This window comes from Eutrigla gurnardus, assembly GCF_963514095.1.
Source record: "Eutrigla gurnardus genome assembly, chromosome: 16".
Lineage (NCBI taxonomy): Eukaryota > Metazoa > Chordata > Actinopteri > Perciformes > Triglidae > Eutrigla > Eutrigla gurnardus.
Genome location: NC_139927.1, coordinates 7,378,982 through 7,394,265, shown reverse-complemented (window position 1 = coordinate 7,394,265; position 15,284 = coordinate 7,378,982). Strand labels below are relative to the sequence as shown.

The window sequence follows — 15,284 nt, the reverse complement described above, 5'->3', positions numbered from 1 at the left end:
TGATATTACATGATATTGACATGACTAGGCTATACAAGCATAGTCTTGTCTAAGAACAAGCTAACAACATAACATCAAGTAACAAAATAAGGCCTAATAACAAATGTTATTAATAGTGATCAATGTATGTGGTATTTGTGAACCAAGTACACAGTGTACTGTGTGTGTGTGTGTGTGTGTGTGTGTGTGTGTGTGTGTGTGTGTGTGAGTGAATAACGGAGAAAGCACTATGCGGACGGAGATCAAGGTCACTTGGTCGCCAAGACTTGCACATTAGTTCCTCTTTACTAGCTAACATTTAATGCTACCTCAAAATACATCATGACACACGAGGGCTATGCGTTTACAGGCTTATAAGGGGAAAAAAAAGATCTGTCAGAAGTGGGATTCGAACCACTTGGGGTTATGGTAAATCGCTTTTTTTATTTTGGGTTTGGGTCGATCGACTTATAAAAGTAATCACCAACTATTTTCATAAAAGATTGATTGTTAAAGAAAATGTTCCATGCAAAAAATATATGTCAGAAGTGGGATTCGAACCCACGCCTCCAGAGGAGACTGCGACCTGAACGCAGCGCCTTAGACCGCTCGGCCATCCTGACGGTGAGCAAGAGCTGAGGTTAGGGTTGGGGTTAAGGCTGGGGTTGGGGTTATGGTAAATTCCTTTTTTTATTTTGGGTTAGGGTCGATCGACTAAAGCATTATTCGATCGACTAAAGGATTAGTCGATCGACTTATAAAAGTAATCACCAACTATTTTCATAAAAGATTGATTATTAAAGAAAATGTTCCATGCAAAAAATATCTGTCAGAAGTGGGATTCGAACCCACGCCTCCAGAGGAGACTGCGACCTGAACGCAGCGCCTTAGACCGCTCGGCCATCCTGACAGTGAAGTAGAGCTGAGGTTAGGGTTGGTGTAAAGGCTGGGGTTAGTGCTAGGGTTGGGGTTATGGTAAATTCCTTTTTTTATTTTGGGTTTGGGTTGATCGACTAAAGCATTAGTCGATCATTAGATCACTAAAGCATTAGTCGATTGACTTATAAAAGTAATCGCCAACTATTTTCATAAAAGATTGATTGTTAAAGAAAATGTTCTATGCAAAAAATATCTGTCAGAAGTGGGATTCGAACCCACGCCTCCAGAGGAGACTGCGACCTGAACGCAGCGCCTTAGACCGCTCGGCCATCCTGACGGTGATCTAGTGCTGAGGTTCGGGTTGCTGTTAGTGCTAGGGTTGGGGTTATGGTAAATTCCTTTTTTTATTTTGGGTTAGGGTCGATCGACTAAAGCATTAGCCGATTGACTAAAGGATTAGTCGATCGACTTATAAAAGTAATCACCAACTCTTTTCATTAAAGATTGTTTGTTAAAGAAAATGTTCCATTCAAAAAATATCTGTCAGAAGTGGGATTCGAACCCACGCCTCCAGAGGAGACTGCGACCTGAACGCAGCGCCTTAGACCGCTCGGCCATCCTGACGGTGAGCTCAGGGCCCCAGAGTGCGACCATTTTGGTCGCAGACGAACTGCGACCAAAATCGCAGAGTGCGACCATTTTGGTCGCAGGTACTCTGAGCGCTTCGACGCTGAGCGCTTCGATTTTCTTTGAAAATGAAGAGAGGCAGAAAGCCTCGCCCCGAGACTAATTAAAAAGCCCAAAAATATGCCTTCAGACAGGACTGGTTGAAGCAATTTCCCTGGCTGATGTACGATGAAGAAAGGGACTCAATGCACTGCATTTATTGTCGGGAGTGCGGACAGCATTTGGCCGGTAATAAATAGTGCGTTTGTGGAAGAGTCAACAACATTTCGCATCGAGACATTGAAAAAGCGCAATATGTCCAAAAAGCATACTACATGCCGTGATAAGTGTGTTAATAAAGTGGCCCCTCATCCAGCTGCATTTCAGCGTCAGGCTGTATCAATCACGTCCGCTGAGGAATCTGAAATGATTATAAAATTCAACGTCGCATACAATATTGCAAAGGAGGAGTTGCCGTTCACTAAATTTAAGTCCGAAATTATTCTGATGAAAAAAATGCCGACACACTAAAGAACAAGACAGCTGCGGAGGTTGGAAACGCCACGTACACGTCATTCATGATTGACGGCGACACAGACGTCTCTACGGAGGAGTGCGTTATTGTCTACTGCTGCATTTTGCATAAAGGGAGGCCGGTCAACATGTTAATTGGACATGTCGTGTGGAGCATGGACACGCAGTGTTTGAAGGCCCACATTACAGCATGAGAGATCATGAATAGGAAATTGTATAGTAGCCTATTCCTAATATTATTATTAAAAATGAATAGCCTAAGTAAAAATATAATTAGGCTAGGCTAAGATCACATAAACAGTTTTCCATTTGCAATCTATAGACTAGTGACCTGTATGATCTGTTTATTTTTGAGGATTTTTTTCTGCCACAAAGCAAGCATTTACTGCGCTTGGGCATCAGTGTGCAGATTGGCTGGAGAAAACGGTTCCTCTGGGTGCTGATGGTGCTGCAGTTAACCTAGGCCATAAGGGGGTGTCGTTATGTAAAAGGAGAGCGATAAAAATGTGACTTTTTGGTGTTAAAGGCGACGCGATGAAAAATGTGGGTGCACCTAAATTTTGTGCTGGTGCACCTAAAAAAAAAAGTTAGGCGCACCAGTGCAACCAATGCAAAAAGTTAGTCTGGAGCCCTGGAGCTAGTGCTGAGGTTCGGGTTGGGGTTAGTGCTAGGGTTGGGGTTATGGTAAATTCCTTTTTTTATTTTGGGTTAGGGTCTTATAAAAGTAATTGCCAAATATTTTCATAAAAGATTGATTGTTAAAGAAAATGTTCCATTCAAAAAATATCTGTCAGAAGTGGGATTTAAACCCACGCCTCCAGATGAGACTGCGACCTGACGGTGACGCCAATGGCCTCGCATTATAGAATATATGGGTTAGGGTTGGGGTTTGGGTTAGTTTAACTTCCTTTTTTCATTTTGGCCAGCTTCTCGATAAAGCCTTGTGAAAGAAGTCCACTTTCAAGTTGTTTTGCAGCAACATTACCTTCTTGTTTTATCACATGAACACATAATAATGAAATTATACTTTCATATTGTTTTCTGAACTTTTTTTGTTGTTGGTACAAATACTTGATAATCAATTTCTAGATATACATGTTCATCAATTCGCCTTCTGTGTGTCCCTGAAGTCATTTTATATCCTGTTAGTTGGTAGTTTCAGGAAATTACATCATCTTTTTGGAGGGAACTCAAAGGAGTAAAGTAGGGTGAGTATAAACTTTCACACGTCTTTTTCCCTGCCCATGATCCATGATGTCATACCTTTTTGTCACACTTAAAAGTTCCACACTGTTGATGGTCGAATCAAAAACATGTTGTCTGTCTCTCTATCTATCTTAATGTATATGTCTGAGAGGCTCCACCTGTAGAATTATTATCCTACTGCTGAGCATAAATTGGTCAGCATATATTTATGGCATGAGTTAGCCTTTAAGGTCATGGGCTATTGTAATGAATAGGTTTTTATAGATTCTTAGATCCAAACACCTTGGGGAAACTGCCCTGTGAAAGTGCAAACTGTGATATTTTGAAGAAGCATAATTTACCAACTACAGGTCTACAGTCTTGCAGTGTATATACAGTGTGCTTGAGAAGATGAGAAAATATCTTTAAATAAATTGATCCTCATGTGCTGCTATTTTCAGAGCTACTGGAGCTTATATGTTATTTTTAGTCTTGTGTAACGTGGCAGCTTCTGTCTTGGAAAATAAATCGTACTCACACTGTATGTTGAGATGTTTAGCGAGCTCAGCCTCGTGGATACGTGACTTTAGCTGCTTGTATTTGCTTATCGGAGCTTTCAGCTATCAATGCTCTTAAGTATTCCGCCATCTGCAATAAACATAGACCCATCCGGTTCATATCCTGTTTTGAACCTGTCAACATGGTACTTTAGTTGAAGTGTCCGAACTCAGGGGACAACTGCGTGACTCATTTCCATGAATCTCATTTTTGATGTTGAGTCTTTAAGGAAATGGGGCCGAGCACCCAGCAGGAAAGGATTCCTACAAGCCTCAGACATCAACAACATCCCGAATATTACACCCACAACGTAAAGGTCGGAGGAATGGGAGTGAGTGTGGAAATGATGCCAGAGTGACCCGTTGCCAAGGTCAGCCGGGAGCGCTCTTACCCAGACATTCTGAGTGTAAACAGCACACATCAAGGCAGCGGAAATGCTGTGTGTCATGACTGACGCACTTTATCTGTGCATAAGCAGCTGTAATGGAGTTTGTTGTTCCTGTAGCCTATGTAGGAACTTGCATCACTGATAAGTCACCTTGCATTCCTCTTACACTGACTTAATACATTTGGGCTCACAATTAAATTGACTCTTGCCTGCTGATTATTTTCTTCGTTAATCAAGAATGATTTATATATGAGGACAGAAAATAATACCTATCAGTATTTCCTACAGCCAAAGGTGTCATCTTGAAATTGCATTATTGCCAACAGTCCGACACAAAAAGATATTTAGAATATAAAGTTGTAAGCTTATGTTTGATAATAAGTGATTGACACATGATCAAAAGATGTTGAAGAAGTTGCTGTTGATTTTCTGGAAATAATACAATAAATACATACGCGTATATTACGCTGTGACATTTTCATGAATATTTCACAAATTCAACTTTTATCTACATGCTATGACTTTTTACGACAAATTATCCTATGACCTTTAGACATACTATGCTTTTTATATTACTTTTTAGAAATACTATATGATGACTCTTTATCTACTATGACTCTTTTTGGAGATGCTATATTTTTCTGGCACACATAGAAGATTGGACCCACAGATGCAGACAGACAATGTTCAAAGCTCAGTGTCAGGTTTTAATGAACAGATCAGGTTTGGTACAGAGTTAGGCAGTCAGCGAGGGCAGTGATATATACATCCGGCAGTCAAAAACACAGAGGAGGTCAAGGCACCAACAAACTCACTGGGAAACACAAGGAAGGAACGCTGGATCTCACACTAGTGTGAGAGAAAAAAGAAAGTATTCACAAAAACAACAAGTTGTACTTATTGTTCAGAACAGAAACAATACTTTTTATGACTTCTCCCTGACATAATATAATTTGCTTTGAATTTGACTTTTTTGACATCCTATACCATGACATTTTTATAACTTTGACATACTATTCTGAGGCTGTTTTATGACTTTTGGACATGCCATAATATCGTTTTTTGAATCAGCATACTATATTACGACTTTTTTACTTTTTTTCCGACATACTGCAGTATAACTTTTGACTTTTAAACATATTGTAGTAGGACTTCTTTTGACAAATACATACTATGATATTTATATTTTTTTACTTTTTTGGACACAATACTTTTTATGCTATACAATGACCTTTTAAAAATATTTTTTCATTGTACTTTACTATGCCTTTTTCGATATATTATAGCCTACAAGGACTTTTATTGAGCTATTTTTCCCCTACATTTTTTTTCTTTACATATTATGCTACAACTTTTTACATTTTATACCATGACTCTTTGCCTTATTTTGACATACTGATTTTTTTACAATATTTTACAATGTTTTCAAGGTACGGCTTTTGATTTGTACTGTTAGGATAGGAAATTATATAAATAAATTCAACTGATTATATGATATCAAGGTTAAACAATATTTGTTAAAAATATTTCAAATTTATTGGCTCTCGAAATTTCTCACAAGCTGTCACCAGGCAGCCTGGTTTGCTTTGTCTATCCTCCAGTAGCTGTTAAAAGGGGCTCTCTCACACCGCTGAATTTATAACATCACTCATCTAAATCATTAGTGCGTCTGCTTCTCAGGATGCATGCTGAGTTAACTCTGTTGGTGCAGGACGACGGGGCCGGACCCTTGATGGCAGTATGTGGGCCCTCTAAAATGGAACAGATGGAGAGTGACTTAAGATCAAAGGCGAGTAGCCCTTGCCCTGTTCAAGAGAAATTCACTTAATGTTGTGGTATGGTACTATCTTACGTTTTCACAACCGTGAATGGGAAAGGAAGAAAACAGCATCATCGCAAAAGACAAAAAAACAATTTTAAGCTTTGCAGGAATGAGGAACATCCTTCACAGTTTAACTGCATGTCTCATCCCAGTCTTGACTAAACAAGTTTGTTAGAAAATGAAAACACTGCACTATATATTATAACTATGTCAATGAAAACAAGCCATCAAAAATGCATAATGCCATTTTATTCCCATAATATGGGATCACACCACACGGAACAGATAAGGATGTTCTTTCTCTTAAATGGAACAACCACATTGCAATTAGGAAGCACAATAGGAACATCCTCCTCCACATTGAGGTGAAGAGTTACACCACCCCAGGGAGAATCTGCAGCAGTCAAAAACAAGCCAGATAGCACTGCAGCATAGATACACCAGTGCAAGCCATGCTATTAGAGAGAGAAAGAGGGATCTATGCCGGCCAAGCGGTAAAAATAGGGCATGCACTCCAATTTTGTTTAAAAAAAAAAAAAGATATGCTAGTATTTCATAAGGTTTTATACCTCTTGACATTTCAGTCTGTTTCTTATTTGAGAAATAGAAAACCAGAAAAGTTTTAAAAGTGGGATGTTTACAGAAATGTTTTTAGAGTTTTGGAAGACATTTCTCAATCTTTTTTTTTGCACATCCTGCAGTAGTGCACAAGCTTTACCGCCTGTGCCGATTTGGTAATCAGGCCGCGCTTATGGGTAAATGGAAATCTAGCCTTCTCCTTCCCTGGATTGGCAGCCATGTGCTGGCCTCCCTCTGTGCTTTCGCTGGTCGCCTGTATCTGCTTAGAACAGGTGCCGGATGCCGTTCAGCTGCAGCATTCACAGCACAGGTACGGGTGGGAGGCCCTTGGCTGCTCGTACAGTCCCCCAAGTTTTCCAGGGGTCCCCATCTGTGTCCCCGCACATCCTCTGCCACATGGCACCTGTCCCTCGACGAGTCTGGTCCATTCTTCATCCGGCGACGTACACGCCTGCCTGCCACCCCACACTCTGCCTGTTGTTGAGCCACAATGAGATGAAGAATAGCTGCACCCATAATCCCTTGCTGTGAGATGTGTGTGTGTGTGTGTTTGTGTTTTTCTCTCCTTTTCCTCCTTTGGCCAGATTTAGGGCCAAGTACAAATTGTAAACAGGTTATTATGCTGCTGTAACACACTCCAACTGGAAATGCACTCCGACAACATTTACTGATGTAAGTGTGTCTTTATCCGTCGCACAGAGTAATTTAATTTGGTGTAAAGTTCACATTTACTGTGATGAGAATGCTGTAATGAGTTTTTTTTTCTATTTGCAAGGCTTAACAGCGAAAGATATGATTATTCCACCGGAATCACTTGAAATGATAACGTTGCTTCATCTAATTGCAAATAACGACTTGCGATAGCTGCTTGTTTGATAATTGTTAAGTGAGCCAACTTCGTGAGACAACAGCATAAGAACTCAAACACATGACACAAAGTATCTACAAGTAGGCTCAAAGGGCATCTCAGCATCAAGCATATGCCTTAGTCACGTAGTCCAAATCAGTCACTTCCTCTTGACCTACAGTTAATATGCGAATAACGTCATATTGCACAAGCGGTCAACCTCCAGATGTGACGCCATCGGACGCTCCATCGCCGACTACACAATGGATGCTGGACCAACCAGACAGTCAGCCTCCTCCTTGCCTCTGGAGGACACGATATTTAAAGTGATCACCGGCTCGCCTGGGGGGCCCCCAGCAAGCAGATGGATAATACTTAACACAGCTGTGCAAGCTATAGTACCCCATCCACACACACACACAAACACACACACAGAGCCTTACGTTGTTACCTTGACAGTTTGTGTTGAGTTAGACCGCCAAGTTGTTTGTTTGCCCAGGGAAGTGACATGACGGCAGAGGAGGAAATAGGAAACATAACAGACTACCTGACAGACTCATTCCGCGGGCTTGACCTGTGACTGGCACTGAGCCAGTCAGCAATCAGAGAGAAAATAACAAGAGGAGGCGTTTTGTTTGTTCAGCCTTTATCCTTGTATTCGCAAATATTCTCATAATAATAATAATAATCTTGCGATCCTGCAAATGTGTGATTCAATTAGTCAAATTAAAGGGATAAAGCACTCCCTTTGTACAGAATGGTAAATGGACCTGCATATATAAACACTTAGGCTTTACGCTAAGTGTCTACATTAACACATTCACTCACCAATGGCTCAGTCTTCGGATGCAATTTGGGGTTCAGTATCTTGCCAAACGAGACTCTGATTGGAAGAGCCGGGAATCAAACCATCATTCTTCTGATTGGAGGAAGACTTACTCCACCGCTGAGTCACATCCGGCCCAAGAAGGTGCTTTAAAGATAGTTCAAGTACAAAGTGTAAAGTTTTAAGCAGTTCACAACCATGTCAAGGCAGTGTTTGTTGACACGTTATTTCTCTTTTCTTTCTTGTTTGATTTATTGCAGCTAAAACAGCAGCGATGGCTGCCCCGGCTTTTCAGCAGAGGCCTCTAACTAACTAAAGGTTTGTTATTAAGATGTGTCAACTTAGTGGGAGGAAAGGATCGAGGCTGACAAGTTGAGTGTTTTGCCCTCACTTCCTGAAAACGTACAAGTCACATATCTTGCCAGATTTCTCCAGTCGGGCTCTTCTGGGCATTTTGCAGGAATATATAAACGGGTCATATGTATATACATATGTGTTTACGGTGTACAGTGAAAACCACATCTTCCTCCAATATTCATTTTGAAAATATAAGTGTTCCTTTATGGTTTCTATTTTTATTCATTGCCTAAATCTCTGTTGTGGTCATAATGGTTTTCTGAGTCATGTGGATGTGAACCACTTAAAATATCAAACTGTTAGGGAATAATATCCATCCATCCATCGTCTACCGCTTATCCTGTATTCAGGGTCGCGGGAGGGGATAATATGTGATGATAAAAACATTACTTTAATCTGCAATTTATGCTCAAGTACCATCTGTGTGTGCGTTAGTCTGGGCCTACCCTGATGATGCTGTGTTGACGCCTGAGTCTTTGTCCTTGTCCGCGCTACAGTGTCCTACCCGGAGGTGGTGGACGTGATTGTCGAGACATTGCAGTGCGTCTTTACCAAGGGGAGTCTGCAGCGGCACCCTGAGCTGACCCTCACAACTCCGGGGCCGATGGTGCACCGAAGACTGCTTTCTCACCCCGGCGTGCCTGGGGCTCCACCCGTCCAGCCCCCACATCCAAAATATGGTCGCATTAAAATGAACCCTCCACAGAGGGTTGCCCTGCAGGCACAAAAGGGTAATGATCTAACCCTGAAGAAATGGGCACGACATCAGCGAGGTGAAAACACTGGCGCTTGATAAATGTTGTCATTCTGGTCAGTTTAATCATAAGGTGTGTCGAAGGTGCACACTGATGATTGAATATAGGACATAGAGAGGTAATTTTAGGTACATATGTTCACCACAAGTGTTGTTTTGTGTTCTCAGAGTAGGAACCCTGCTCACCGCTGCGTGGATGTTTTTGGTGTGTGTGTGTGGTCAAGGTACGACAGGCCAGGTTGACAAAGCGTCTCCTGAAAAATGGTGGGTAAGTAAAGACGGGTAAGTAAGATGCTAATCAGCACAGCAGTGTTTCCTCCCGCTCGCTGAACGGCGGGTTCCCTTCCCTCTCTCTGGCTCTTTAATGCTGGGCCCAGCCAGGCCCAAACATCCTGACGGAGAGAGGCTTTTCCCTTATCAGTCAGGAAACACCGCTCCTCCGCCACATCCTCTTTACAAGAAGCACGACTCAACCGTTCCCAAAAAAAATGCAGGAAGACCAGCCAGACTCCAGGATTTGTCAAAAGCTCCCTGAATTCCTTTTATCGCAAAAAAAGAAGAATTCTAGAGAACAGAGAGGTTGAGCAGGGGGGAGGAGAAGTGGAGGGGGGGGTAACAAAAAAAAGAGAGAGAGAGAGAAAAATGAGGGTGTAAAACAGTCAACGAAGCCCCGGGATTTAATTTTTTATTTATTCTGCACAGATTACGAAAGGTCTGCATCAGCAAGATAGAACACGGGGTGAGGGGGTGGGTGGTGGTGGTGGTGGTGGAGGGGGGGTGGAAGTGGGGTCCGGAGTGCCTAAGAATGGCACCCAGAATAAGACTCCGGCAAAACAAAGGACGCTTGAGATGGAGGCGGGTGGCGACGGCTGTGCCTGTTTTACACTAATCCTCTGAAGCGGACTGAAATGAAAGCGAGAAGAGACGGATGGAGTAAGGATGATGTGATGGAGGGTGTAAAAAAAAAAAAGCAAAGCAGGGAAGTGGGTGTCAGAACGGGCCACTTGCAGCACACCAGCTAGACAGCAGCAAAACAAGAAAACGTGGTGCGACGCGGAATTTCAAAGACGGACAAATGGCACACAACATCCCCCGTTTGTGGATGAAAAACTAGTGTGTAAAAAAACATCTTTTCTTTATTTTATTCTTTTAAATCAGAAATGTGACCGTATTAATTAGGTATGTAAATGAGTAGAAATGTGTTTCATCTGCCGCCACACATTACCTTAAGCCTCAAGTGTATCAGTCACCAATACTTCACATCATTCTGTTGTTGTGGTAGGTTGTCTGTGGGCACATTATTCAAGCGGCAACCGTGTTAATATAAAAAAATTGAACTTTATTTTAAATTATTGTCTTTCACAAACCTAAATCAGCATACAGTTATAGTTACCATTATTATTTTTCATCGTAGAGGTTATGATTATATATTATTAAGTACTTGAGAAGAAGTATAAACGCCTTTTTTCTTCGTTACACACCGTTAAATTGCATAAGAAATGTCCAACTAAAACCTCATTCAATTACAACTACTGAGGTAAGACTCCCAAGCTAATGGGAGCGAGAACTTAGAGTACAAACATTCGAATGGAAAGCGTCGATAATAGCATTACAGTTAGCATTTATGCAAAACATCAAAGGGACTTAAATTAGCTCCTAAAGAGCATCTGTACATGCCGCAGTGGCAACAGTAACTGGTGACATTTACAAGTGGACGACAAGTCTTTGTTTACGATTGTTCTTCTGGTTTTTTCGAAATGTCATGACAACTGGAGGCGGCATACTATAGTGTTTTGTGTCTGCATCCCTGAGGTGTCCATCTCCCTTTCTTCATAATCCTCCGATTGCTCTTTGTTCTTTCCTCGGCTCCAAACAATCATATTGCTCAGTAATCAGTTCACGTTTTTTTGTTGTTTTTTTCCATCACGGTGGGACGATGTTGCTCATAGGTGCTAATATGGGATTTGAAATTAAAGAGGAAAGCACAGAAATGTTTCCCCTTACTGGCACCCAGGTTGCAACATCATCACCCGGAATTTCCTCACCCGTTTTTTTTTTTAAAAACCCCTGCAGTGTCTCTGGTCGGCCTCAAGTGGAATGGGTGCTGGGACCGAGTTTACGAGATGCCATAGTTGTTGTAGTAGGCGGCCGTGGCGTCGGCGAGCACCGAAATGAGGCTGGATTCCGTACTGGAAGCGGCGGCCGCAGACGCCACCTGGATGTGTCCCGTAACGGTCATGCCGCCGCCCTGCTCGGGGTGGAACCCGCCTCCAGTGGAGTTCAGGTACTGGTCAAACTCATTGCGGTCCACCTCACCCAGAAGCTCTGCCTGACTCAGCTGGTCTAGAGTCTCCAGGTGACCCTGGTTCTCTGGTGGGGGGGAGAGCTGACCCAGGTGGCCCTGGTGGTGGAGCCCGTGGTGGATCTGGGGGAAAGATGAGGTGCTGTAGTAAGACAGCGGAGGGCCGGGGATCAGTCCACCACCGGGTTGGGACATGTGAGAGATGTGGCCGATGTGTGTGCCCCCACAGTGGAGCTGGGTCTGAGGGTACTCAGTGTGGTACGGGGGCGGGCTGCCCATGTGTGTCTGATTCTGGTGGTGCTCATCTGGACAGGAGGAAGAGCAGGAGGAGCTACCGGATGTGGAATAATAAGAGGGGGGGACGTGCTCGTGGTCCATGGCATCTAAGGGGGACATCTCAGGGGGGGTGGGCAGGCCGTAAGGGTAGGTGTCAAAGCTGCTGTTGGAACCGGCTGGGTCCCTGAAGCTTCTGACGCTGGGCAGAGGACTGGGGCTGGAGAACCCGCCGCCGATACCGTTAGGTCTGCCGTCGTCTTTGTCGTGGGGGTGACAGAGGACTCGCTGGTCGGGCAGGGCGTTCTGATCAGGGGCCAGCCCGCCCAGGAGGAAGCCGGGGTCCACGCGCTTGCAGATGCGTTTCAGCTGTTTCTTCCGGCGAGGCCGATACTTGTAGTTGGGGTAGTCCTGCATGTGCTGCACCCGAAGCCTCTCCGCCTCCTCCACATAGGGCCTCTTATCAGGGGGAGTCAGGGCCTTCCAGGACTTGCCTGCAAGAAGAAAAGCTAGATTTATTTTCTAAATTTCTACAACAAATCTCGAATAAATAGATTTCAATAGATTAGTTTGATATTTATTTTTGTTTAAAAAAATAATAATACAAAAATGTAAATGTTAAAACATCAGAATAAACTAGTAGAATAATAAAAATGAAACACACACTAACATCTTCTAAAACTTATATACATAAGTATGTTCTCGATCATTTGTAAAGTTTTAGATTTATGCTTCTTATTTCCTTATTGGATAATTAAGATATTCAATTCCCTATGAATAACCTATAGGATAATAACATGTATTAACTAAATTAAACAAAGGTTAAATAGGACTATAAAACCCATATCACGGAAATAAGTCTTTCTTTAGTTTAAAACGAAAACAGATAATTGTCATTTACTTCTCAGGTGCGTGACTTTGTTTCTAAAAATGACGGAATTAACAGAAAAACTTTCACCGCAACTTTAATATTCAGCTTCCTTTCAAGTTCTTACTTGTTTTAATGGACTTTCCTTCGAGTAATACACGCCTTGTTTTAAGATAAACACAAGTGCCCTTTTTTTTATTCATTTATGAAAGCATATTTTACATGTGTCGCTGCCCTGGAATTAGCTTTAGGATTATTTCCGATGTTCGAGCGTGCCAGATTTTTAGCTTAACATTAAACGTAAATCCAACGCAAAATCATACATTTCAGTCCTTTTCTGTGTTCATAGTCTTAACGAATTTTACGGGTTTACAGAGACATTTAACTTTATTTTAATTCCGCTTAATTCTGAGGACGCGCTTCATAATATAATGGCTGTAAAGTTACGAGATGCATTTACTTTCTAACCAACTGCGATTAAACCCATTGATTTGTTGTCTTTTCTCTAACGCGTTTTTAAAATTATGATTAAATTAACTCAACTTTTTGCTGTTGGAAACAACTTCTAAACGTGCGTAAAAACAGCCGAGGCCCGAGGGGAACTACAAGTGTGAGTACGTTTAAAAAGAAGCTGTAACTACTAATGATAATACAAATATGATACTAATAAAAAAACTTGAATTACTAAGTTTAAAAACTTCATCTCACCCAACATTTTGCTGAGCTCCGCGTTGTGCAGGTCTGGATTCTGGACCGCCAGCCGCTTGCGCTCATCTTTGGCCCACACCATGAACGCGTTCATGGGCCGTCGGATGCGCGGCTCCGGCGCCTTGTCCGCGGGGGTCCTGTGCGGACCGTGTCCGTCGGCCGCGTCCCCGTCTCCTGGAGGACACTCGAAGGACTCCGGCCACGACGAGTACGCGCTGATGAGGGCAGCCATCTGCGCGCTCTCTCTCTCCTCTCCAAACTTAGGATGCGCTTCTCACTCCGTCTCTCTCGCAACTTGGAGAATCGCGACTTGGAGGCTGATTGAAAAGCTAAAAAAAAAAACTTCTACCTGAAATGTTTAAAAAAAAAAGCAGCTTGACACACTCACTAGATGTGTGGAGATACAGGAGTCAGATGCAGGTCTGATGAGAAACCCGCAGATGTGCTCAGGCAGCGTCTCCTCCTTCAGAGTTATGATTCAGTCTTTCCTGGTGGATGGGGGGAGCGCCTTATATTTGAGGAGCAGGTTCCAGGAGAAACCCCGGAGGACTCTCGGCTCCTCCTCGATTGCAAGTTGATCCCCGTGAAGAGGGAAGAGAAGGAGCGAGAGCAGCATTTCAACACCAATAACTACTTAAACTGGCCTCACAACAAAACAACACTTTCCCCCTGACGGACAAACTGAACTCATGAGTCACTGTGCAGATCCGGATTTTTTTTTAAATTTTTTATGGTAAATTGGGTTTTATTCACATGGGACCAAAGTTAATCAGACTGGAAACAAACATATATATTTTTTTTTATTTTACATGTAAGTCCATGCTGCTGAGGTGACAGAGGGATTTGGCAACATCAGGGTTTTATTTTCATAACCAACAAGGAAACTTCACCTTGGTGTTCTTATCCAACCTGTTTGGCAGTACACTCCGACATTACACATCAAACAACTGCTTGAGTGACGTTTTCAGATTTCCATTGCACTTCGAGGAATGCCAGTGTCATGGACCAATGCGAAGGAAGAGCACCTCATATTTCCACATAATTCCTACATCTAAAATCCTAAAATTAAAGGGTCCTCTTCAATGTGGAACCTCTGAACACATCTATGGACAGCAGTAAAAAAAAACACACCCACTGATCACACTCTACAAACAAATCAGTTTCCTTCTGTGGCCAGAGGCGGGTGCATATCAAATCCAGGAGTTCCTGTTGACAGGATACTCTTGGGCTGCAGCCACTGAATAGCTCACACTCACACACCGCTACTGATCTCAGGTCAGATAGTGTATCGGTTTGTAGTATTTAAAGGGAAGGGAATAACCTGAGCACAGATGGGGGGGGGGGGGGCTTTAAATCTCCTTCAACTTCCTTTCTCCAGAGTTAATCCAGAGGCAACGTGAACCTTAAATTGGAATAACATGAGTCGGTCGTGCATCCTCGACCATCAAACTGAAGTGTCAGCTGTAGCTTTGTGTGACTTTTCCCCCCTCCTCCCTCCCCACAGGAACAGGATACGACACCTGAAGCCACAGATAGTGCGTCGAGCCGACACATTGCATTTGAGATATATATATATATATTTATTATGGGGCCGTGCTGTTCTGACGTGAAGTCACTGGACCAGGAAGAGACATAACAGAAGTAGCCAGAGTGCGTTCAGTACAGCCAGACTGGCAACGCGAGAGACAAAAGTTTCACATGCTATTTGCAATTTGGATTTAAGCATGTGAAAGCTCTGAGCTGGGGGGGGTGGAGAGGG

General features: G+C 42.8%; 1 protein-coding gene across 1 annotated transcript; it reads right to left on the bottom strand.

Moving 5' to 3' along the window:
• Window positions 1–10,697: 10,697 nt before the first annotated feature.
• sox7 (SRY-box transcription factor 7) lies at window positions 10,698–14,020 on the bottom strand. The gene is made up of 2 exons (XM_084031195.1): window positions 13,526–14,020; window positions 10,698–12,443 (listed from the first exon to the last, which is right to left on the bottom strand). The coding sequence occupies exons 1-2, from the start codon at window positions 13,755–13,757 to the stop codon at window positions 11,491–11,493; spliced, it is 1,185 nt and encodes a 394-aa protein (XP_083887321.1). The 5' UTR covers window positions 13,758–14,020; the 3' UTR covers window positions 10,698–11,490.
• Between the last annotated feature and the right edge of the window lie 1,264 nt (window positions 14,021–15,284).